At 28.1% G+C, this 9,291-nt stretch overlaps 1 protein-coding gene across 1 annotated transcript; it reads right to left on the bottom strand.

Annotated features, from left to right (window-relative positions):
• Positions 1-813: 813 nt before the first annotated feature.
• On the bottom strand, positions 814-1,704 carry LOC100793103 (auxin-responsive protein SAUR71). The gene has a single exon (XM_003546756.5). It carries the CDS (start codon positions 1,514-1,516, stop codon positions 1,097-1,099), a length of 420 nt encoding a protein of 139 aa, XP_003546804.1. The 5' UTR covers positions 1,517-1,704; the 3' UTR covers positions 814-1,096.
• Positions 1,705-9,291: the final 7,587 nt, after the last annotated feature.

Here is a 9,291-nt window from a genome sequence, read left to right as displayed (position 1 = left end):
TTATGAAATAAATGTTTCCTTCAACCTAAGACTATCTATTGATAGTATACATAAAAAATTATTGACAAAGAAAAAAAATTATTGACAAAGAAAATAGATATTATGTACCAATAACATAATTAAAAAAATATATACTATATACCAATAACATAATTAAAAAAATATAATAATATAAATAACGAAAAAAGTCATTTTAAGAACTTAAAATCTTTTAAAGATTAAATTTTAAAAAATTAAGATAAAATAAAATCTTATTTGTAAAAAAATATAACAATACTCTTATTTTTCATTTTTTAAAGGATAAAGATTGGATGAGATAATACAAATTTATTTTTGCTAAAAATAATACTACTACGTATTCTAAAATAATGATAATACCTGAATAACATAACCGCATATGAAGGAAGCTTTTCCTCTAGTTTGAGTAAGGCAAGAGCATCTGCCATCATTAAATTACAATTAACTAAAACCGAAAACTAAATTCATTTTTATTTTAATCACAAAAAATAACTCACAATTAACTAAAAACTGAAATCAGATTCATTTTTATTTCAAGAGTTTAATGTCTAATCCTTTATATTTACAAAACAGTTAAGACCGCTGGAGAAAAAAATCACAATTAACTAAAACTGAAACCAAATTAATTCATTTTTATTTTAATCCGATAAAAACTAAAATAGCTAGAAAAAAAAAAAAAAGAATGCCACAACCAAAATGGTATGAAATTTAACGCTGCTGAAATTTCTCGTTTTGCCCCTTTTCCATTAGTTTCCCAAGAAATCGACAAAAACAAAATAAAAATTGAATGGAAAATTCAAAAGAGATTCTCATTCTGCAACAACAAAGTGAAAAATATCTTTACCTTTACAACGAGAGAGCATCGAACTACAACTACAACAATCAATCAGAAAAAAGAACCCCAAACAAAAAGAAATTGCAAACCCTAACATTTATGTGCCTCATTTTTTTTTTCTATCAAGATCCTAATGTAGTATATTTACAGAGCACCAAAACCAGCAAAAGTTCTCACTAATCAACGATCTTCGTATTTTGTTTTTTTGTGTTTTTTGCTTTTTTGCTTCTTTTTCTTTGTTTCTCAGGAGAACTCTTCCGGCGAGAAATTTACGAGCTCCGCCACGTCACGCGCGTCGAGTCCAAGACGGAGCGCGTCGAGAACACGCTCGAAGACGAAGACGCGGCACGGCAGCCGGAGAACTCCTTTCTGTTCGTAGCCGTATTCCTGCGCCGATTCGTTGAGGAGCTTCACGAAGACGGGGTGGTTGAGGAGCTCGGCGCACACGACGAAGCGCTCCATCTCGTCGCCGACGTAGATCGGCACGTGCCCCTCCGGCACCACCGCGGAGGAGCGGCGGATCTTCGCCGCAGCGGCGAGGCGAAAGGACTCCGCACGGCGGCGGCGGTGGTGGCAGCGCTGGGAGGCGGCGGAGTCCGCGCGGAGGAGCGTGTAGTTGGAGGAGTCGGCCACGCGCGAGAGCCGGCGGATCAGCTGCTTCATCTTCAAGATCGAAAGAATTAGTCACGACGGATTAGTTATTAACGTCGTCGGAAGAGAAAAAAAAAAAAGAAACAGAGAAGAAAATTTATTATATTGATTTTCTTGTTATTGGTGGTGGTGAAAATGCTGTGGTTGGAGTGAGAAAGAGAATAAGTTAAGTGATGAGTGATTATGGAAAATGAAGAGTGAGAGGGGTATATATATATATATATATATATATATGTGCGCCAAGGGTGGAATGGGAATTCTAAGAGGAGAGTGTTTGTACACAATGGAAAGGTGATGATGCGAGAAGTCAGGGAGGTACGGGTAAGCGTACTTGGCAGGTACAATTGGTGAGAGGAGAGAGAAAGAAAGGGGGTGGGGGAAGTAAAAAAATAAACTGATGTAAAGTGTGATTTATTAAATGAATGAGGGGGGGTGTGGTTGGATTTATTTTTGTTTATTTATTATGGTGGCAATGAATTTATTGTTTGGCTTTTTGTCAAAGTGTTTTGCAGTGGGTGTTGGGATTACCACGCGAGGGGAGCGTGGGATGGTGACGTGCGCCGGTGTCCTGTGGGTATGATATGGGTATTGTTGTTTATATAATCTTAATCAGATTATTTCTATAAAACCGATTCGGTAATCGGATCAGTTTTTAAATATTTTTTTATTTTTTAAAAAATAATAATTTGAAAATCAGTTTGAGATTGATCTGACTTTTAAAAATAATTTAAAAATCAAGAGTTTTTCTTTACAAGAGTATTTTTATTAATAAAATATTAGCGTCTCATATCTTTTAATCTATACAGATAAAAAATATCTTTTAATCCATATTTTTATCTTTATTTTTAAATTAAATTTTAATATTTTTTAAAATTTAATAATTAAACATAACCTTGTATTACTATATAAATTGATTATCTTAAATCTAAAATATAATTTATATATTTAAAAAATATTTATTCTGAATTTTAATTATAATAGGATTTATATATTTAAAAATACTTAGCTATTATAATTTTTGGTTATATAATAAACTAAACATTTATCATATATATTAGACGACTAAAATACCATTTTTACTTATGTTTAGAAGTATTATTGTAACGTACGTGATATGTGCTAATTATTTTAATATTAATTTACAAATCAATTTTAATTAGATGACTAATTAAAAGGGATAAATATTATTCAATAGGTGAGTGATCAAATTGACAATAAAGTTGAGTTTGGGGGAGAAGTCTTCGATTCCCCCAAAATACAGTCTTAGAAAAGAATAAGAAACTTTAAATATGATTAAGTTACAAATTAAAGATTAGTTTCATAACTAATCCAAAAAATCAAAACTTATAAAAATACCTTTGAGGTTCTATCAAAAAGTCAAATGTTCTAATTAAAGTGATTAAAAAAATATTAATCTAATTTAATATAAAAAACAAAGACATATCTTGAAAAATTGAAATAGACACAACCTAATTGTACAAGGAAATTACCTAGCTATGTATACAGTAGTTTTCTCGCTTTAAAAATTGGGAAATCAAATTTGTTATATATGATAAATTATAATTCATTTAAATATTTTTATCTCTTGAAAATATAAATTGTCACATACATTATAGAAATTGGTATACTTGTTTGGTTGTAATAGAAGTAAATTGTGATAAAAAAAAAATAATTACATTCAAGGAAAAAGTTTTTATCTCAAGCATTACCCTCATTCCGGTCTCATTGTCACACCTTTGAGGATATATCATCAAAGTAAAATTAATAGTGTTGTTTGCTTAGCATAAAAAACACATAGTGTTTTATGGTTGATAAATAATTATCTTTTAAATATATAATTAATGGTTCGATTCTCAATTTTGTGTGTGAAAGATATTTATTGAGAGTTAGCCCTTTAAATAAACCTTTATATCTTGAGATATTAGTCTCTAGTTCTCATTTAACTATAAGAAATATTTGATGTTCGATCTCCCCAAAATGAGCATAAAAAAAAAAAAAAGCAGGTCAATATGTATTATGCGTTGATTGGTTCATTGATAATTTAGTACGGGTTCATTTTCAAGTGGGTTGACACACTAAGGGTTGATATATTTTTTTGGTTATGGTGAGCAATACCAATTATAATCAATGTTTTTTAAACCAAACCGATAAATGTACTCATAGTTCAATAATTCAATTGTAATTGAATTGTGATTGAATCAATACTAAGAAAATAATAATATGAGAAAATTATATTTATCTTTTTACGTTTAGGACTTATTACATTGTTTAAATTTTGTTACAGAAAGACCCCCTGTCTCATAAGGGACCTCTTTTCATTAACCCCCAATGTGTCATATGTTTTGTACATGCTTGTTTAATGAAAGTTTAAGGTAAAAATGCCATTGTCCTTATCCTTTTGAATTGATTACAAGCCGCGAACCAGGAGTATGGTTCATTCTTATGTAGAAAAACAAAATTGATCCACCAAATGCTTGTCTTGAGAACAAACCATTTAGAGAACAATCCGTGAAGCGGGTCGAGAATTCATTTACCCTATATTTGGATGAGAAATTTGAAAATTTCAGAAAATTTGAAAGGCTTAAAATTTGAATTGCTTTAATTTTAATTTTTTTTATTTTTTAAATGTTTTATTTGGATAAATCAATTCAAATTTCTTAAATTTTAAATTCTTTGTTTAGATGAGACAATTTAATTTCTTCCATATACAAAATTTCATTTTTATATTTTAAATAAATTAAATTTCAATATTAAACTTTATAGAAAATAAATACTATATAATTTTGAAATATTTAATTAAAATTTTTTAGCGGACGTTTGTAGGGTTTTTTCGACCGGCATCGACTAAAGTCATTTTTTATTCGACATTGGCTTGTGTTTTATTGGTTGACATCGCCCAAGGTTATTTTGCCTAATGTCAGATAGGTTTTTTTTTTGTTGATATCAGTCAAAGTTATATTTTAAACGATGTTGGTTAAGATTTTTTTTCGTCGACATTAGCTAAATTTATTTTTTAGTCGATGTCGGCTAGGATTTTTTAGGCTAGCGTCGACTGGGGCTATTTTTAGCCTATGTCGACTAGGGCTATTTTTAGCATATGTCAGCTACTGTAACCAATGTCAACCAAAAAAACTCTAACTGATGGCGGCAAAAAATACTTAGTAAATGTCAACTAAAAATAACAATGATTGATGTCGACTAAAAATAACCTTAGCCAATGTCGACCAAGAAAGCCCTAGTCGATGTAAGCCAAAAAACTCTAATCGATGTTAGCCAAAAACACTTTCACTAACATTAGCTAAAAAATAACATGGGTTGATGTTGGCTAAGAAAACCTTAGTTGATGTCGGCTAAAAAGTAGCCATAGTCAATGTCGTCCATAAAAACCTAGTTTGCAGCTATTAACTATGAAAATCATAAATAGGTTTTCGAAAATATTTTATATTTCTAAGAAGTCAATTTTGTTTAGTGATTTTATTAACAAATAAATCTGTAAGAGTGAGACATAGAATCCATATTTGATTGTAAGATCTTTAGTTGAACAAACAATTATAATTTTCAACTTAAGAGAATTGCAAAGTATTGATAAAAATGGTGATAATAATTTCTATGGTAATATCCATTGTAGAATTTTTATACAAATAATTTTGATAGTAATTTAGACTATAATAGTTTTGATAGAAAGGTTATTTCTGATAATAATAATAATATTGATGATAAATTTAGTCATACGTGTTATAATAGTTCTAGTAATAATTTTGATAATAATAAGCAATGGAGATTATATAAAAGTACATGTCAAAGAAGAAATGGAGATTGACAAAAATAAGAGTTTCAAGAAGAAATGAAGATTGGATAGAAATAAAGTTTAGAGAAAAAATAAAGATTGAAAAGAAGTAAAGTTTAGAAAAGAAATTAAGATTGAAAGGAATTAAGGGGTCACAAAAATGTAAAAAAGTAAATGAAAACAAATTTTATTAAAAGTGGAACGAATACATACATTATGACCTTTAAATTGAGGGTCATTTTCATGTGAGTAGCATAAATAATGGATGAGAATTTGAGTATTAGTGATAGTGACCGTCCCAAAAAAAGAATTTCAAATACTTTATTTGTTGACAAAATATGAAATCTCATTATTTTAGAAATTCATATATGTGTAATAAATCCTAAACACAAGAAAAACAGTAATTATAGAAAATATTTGACATTCTACAAAAGCAAAAGTAAGCATAATAAAAAAATTAAAAATAGATCAATATGTATTTATGAATTGATTTGTTCGTTGTTAATTTAGTTCGAATTTCTTTTCAAGTGGATTGACACACTAAGGTTTGACATATTTTTTTTTGTTATGGTGAGCAATACCTATTATAATCAATGTTTCAAAGTTTAATAATTCAATTGTAGTTAAACCATTGTTGAATTAGTACTAAGAAATTAATAATAATAATAATAATAATAATAATAATAATAATAATAATAATAATAATATATAAAGGGGATATTCCTTTTTGTGAACACATTTCTTTGGATGTTTTTCTCCTAAATTAATCAAAAAATTACTACCTATTATCCTTACCTTGCAACTGATAATGTAAAATGCATAAAACTAAAAGTGAACATGATCACTTTTTAAAATGGACAGTTTTTGTCTCAACTTCTTCTTAGTAACCACCCATTTTCCCCTATTCTCTTTAGAACTTCTGTGGGATATCTTTACCCTTTAACCATGTTCTAACAGCACGGTTGTTTTTTCAATTTTTATTCATCATTTATGATTTTTTTTTTCATTTTCTATTTTCTTCCTTCTCTCTCTTCCTTTCTCTGATTGATTTATGAATTAGTTTAACATAACTTGCATTTTGTCTCTGCTTAAACTGCTTCTCATTAATGTAACACATTTTTCAGGTTGACAGCGTGCAAGTTGAAACGTCGATGTGCAACTATGGCGAACAACAGCAACAACAAATAAGGTCTTGATGCAAGAGGTGGATTCAACCAAGGAGGAGAATATCACCAAAACCAAATCTCATTGCGTTCTATCAACAATGTGTGCAAAGTCATTATTACAGACACGATCCTTCTATAAAAGAAAACCCAAGTACTTGCCTAGGTTTGTTGTATGATGAAATCCAATAATGGATGTGAACTTCACCAGCTTGGGCCTAGAGATATTGGAGGAGGCAAAGAACTGTGATTTTTGGATGTACACCTCTTTTACCAAACGAACCTATGCACTGGTTGCCTTTACAAAAAGTTTAAAATCTATGCTTCACATTAGTTTTAAATCTATTATATCATAATACTTAATTTTAAATTTTAATTAAATATAACAATGTCCTTCCTCAAGATGAATGCTTCTCCCCTCTTGTTCTTAACCCTTCACCTGCATGTTCTATGTTGTTCCATTCTCCTTCCCTATCACACTCATATTGTTTAAGGTTAGTGTTTTGTGTGATTATTGAGGTTATAAATGACTAGTTAGCTATGGAATAGATCGATGTTCTGAAACGTAATAGGAGTGAGTTGGGACATATTGATGTGGCTTAAAGTGGATGAAAACCACCATAAGTGCAATCCTTAGCATGCAATTCGATCTACCTCATGTTTGCTTGGTTTGCTTCCTTCTTAGTGTTTAGAAAGTTTGGTCCATAGAGATCGAACTTAGGTATTAAAAAATTTATAATTACTCACGCATATTATTTAATTAATTAAACTATGTTCTCTTAGTATATTTCTCATAGTTTATCATGTATATTTAAGTTGATTAAATTAGTGAAAAATCTAACAAAGATCAATTTAGCATAACAAATAAACTTTAAGGGATTAAAGTAAAAGAATTTAAACATAAGACATCAAACTAAAATCTAAAACTTAGATAAAGGACTAAAAATTTATTTAGCATTTTAAATATTTAAATTATCTTATAATTAAAATTTATAATAAATAAATATATTAAATATATAAATTAAATTTTAGATTATAATTAACAGGTTAAATTTTGATATAATATTATTTTTAATTATTGATAATTTCTTAAAATAATGAAAATAGAGATAAAGGAGAATAGAGTGAAAGGTTAAAAAACTAAAGTATACAGATAAAGACAAAAGAAGCGTAGATTGAAATGATTAAGAGATAAATTTTTTATTAGTTGCGGTATAATATGTGAAATGCACATTAAAAAAAACAAAGAATGTTAAAAATATCGAATTGAAAGATAAAACTAGAAATAAATTTGCCGGGTCAATGTTCATATTATAATTTTTTTTTCTACATTTCTAATGATATAGATAAATTATAATTGTACATTAATATTATATTCACAAATGTTAAAATGTTAGAGACACAACTTAATTTGGATCCCTCATTCACAGATAAGTGCTAACAAAGGATTGTTTTGTGAGTTTGAGGAAAATGCTGAAAAATCCATTTTTACATGGGTCAAGGTAAACGATAAATTCTTATCAAACACACTTTGGATAAAGCCCTAGCTTTAAACAATGTGTTATATTCATATGAAATGTGTAGGAACATAGTCTCTAGACTCTAGAGTGTTATTGAATGAGGCTAGCTTAAAAATAGTCTTTGAATCCAATGAAGTTTTTATAACAAAAACTATAGAAATCAATAAAACTCATGGTTTTACTTGTATGGTTGGATTTCTTAACCTTTGGCATGGACAACTAGAAGGCTTTAATATATAAAATATTTTAAACGTTTCCATAATATGAATTTGATCTCTATTATTAATCAATTCGAGTCTAATAACAATTGACAGTAATAATTTTTTTTTTTTGTGTATCAAGCATTGTCATAAGACAATTATCATAGGAAGTTGGTAATAAACCTCTATTTGATTTGGAGGAAAGAAAATGAAATGGGAAAGAAAGGGACTCCAAGAAAAAATAAAAAATACTTTTAAAAGGTCAACAACATTCACATTCCTTATATTTATTTATTTATTAATTTTTCTTTAACTAAATAAAAAAATTATTGTCTATGTTTTTTTTTCTTGTCCAAACATTGATGAGAAAGGGAAAAGATAAAAGATAACATTTTAAAATTGTTATGTAATTAATAATGAATGAATTTATAGTAAATAAATTAGCGTGTAGATTATTAATCGATAGAGTTGAAATTTGAAAAAAGAAAAAGAAGAAAAGAAAAGGAATGAATGACGGAATAAATGCGTTTAACGTGAGTGAAAGGCAGCGACGTGAAGGATTGAAGGTGCCCCATTCCGTAGTTTGTTTCAGTACAGTTCCGTTACTTCTTTTTCTTTCCACATGAAGAGTCGTATCGTATCCATCGATGAGTTTTTTTACATGAAAAAAAAATATTTATCCAAATATATAACCCAAAAAATATTTACTTAATCATACAAAATAATATAATAAGTGAGAAATCTGTTTCTCAAACCAATTTCTCACTTGTTTTTTTTATATAAACATTATGATATCGATTTCTGGAAAATTAATTTCATAACATGTGTGTTATTTTGTTTTTTTTCAAAACTATGTTATGAAATGAGAAATAATTTCATAACTGACTTTTTTTTTGTTATTTGTTTTATTTTCTAATTCATATTCCAATTATTAAATAGATTTATTCTAAAATATTTTACTAAAATGAAATAAAGTTGATTTAAAAATTCTTTAGTTAAAATAACAATATTTAGTATTCAATTACTTTTGTATTTTTAAAATAAAAAATATTAGAGAACAACTCATTCTAACATACATTTCATGTACTGTAATTATATATCTAATTTTTTTTTTAAA

This window comes from Glycine max, chromosome 15 (genome assembly GCF_000004515.6).
Source record: "Glycine max cultivar Williams 82 chromosome 15, Glycine_max_v4.0, whole genome shotgun sequence".
Lineage (NCBI taxonomy): Eukaryota > Viridiplantae > Streptophyta > Magnoliopsida > Fabales > Fabaceae > Glycine > Glycine max.
Note: the sequence above shows the minus strand (reverse complement) of the source record. Positions and strands in the feature narration are given on the sequence as shown.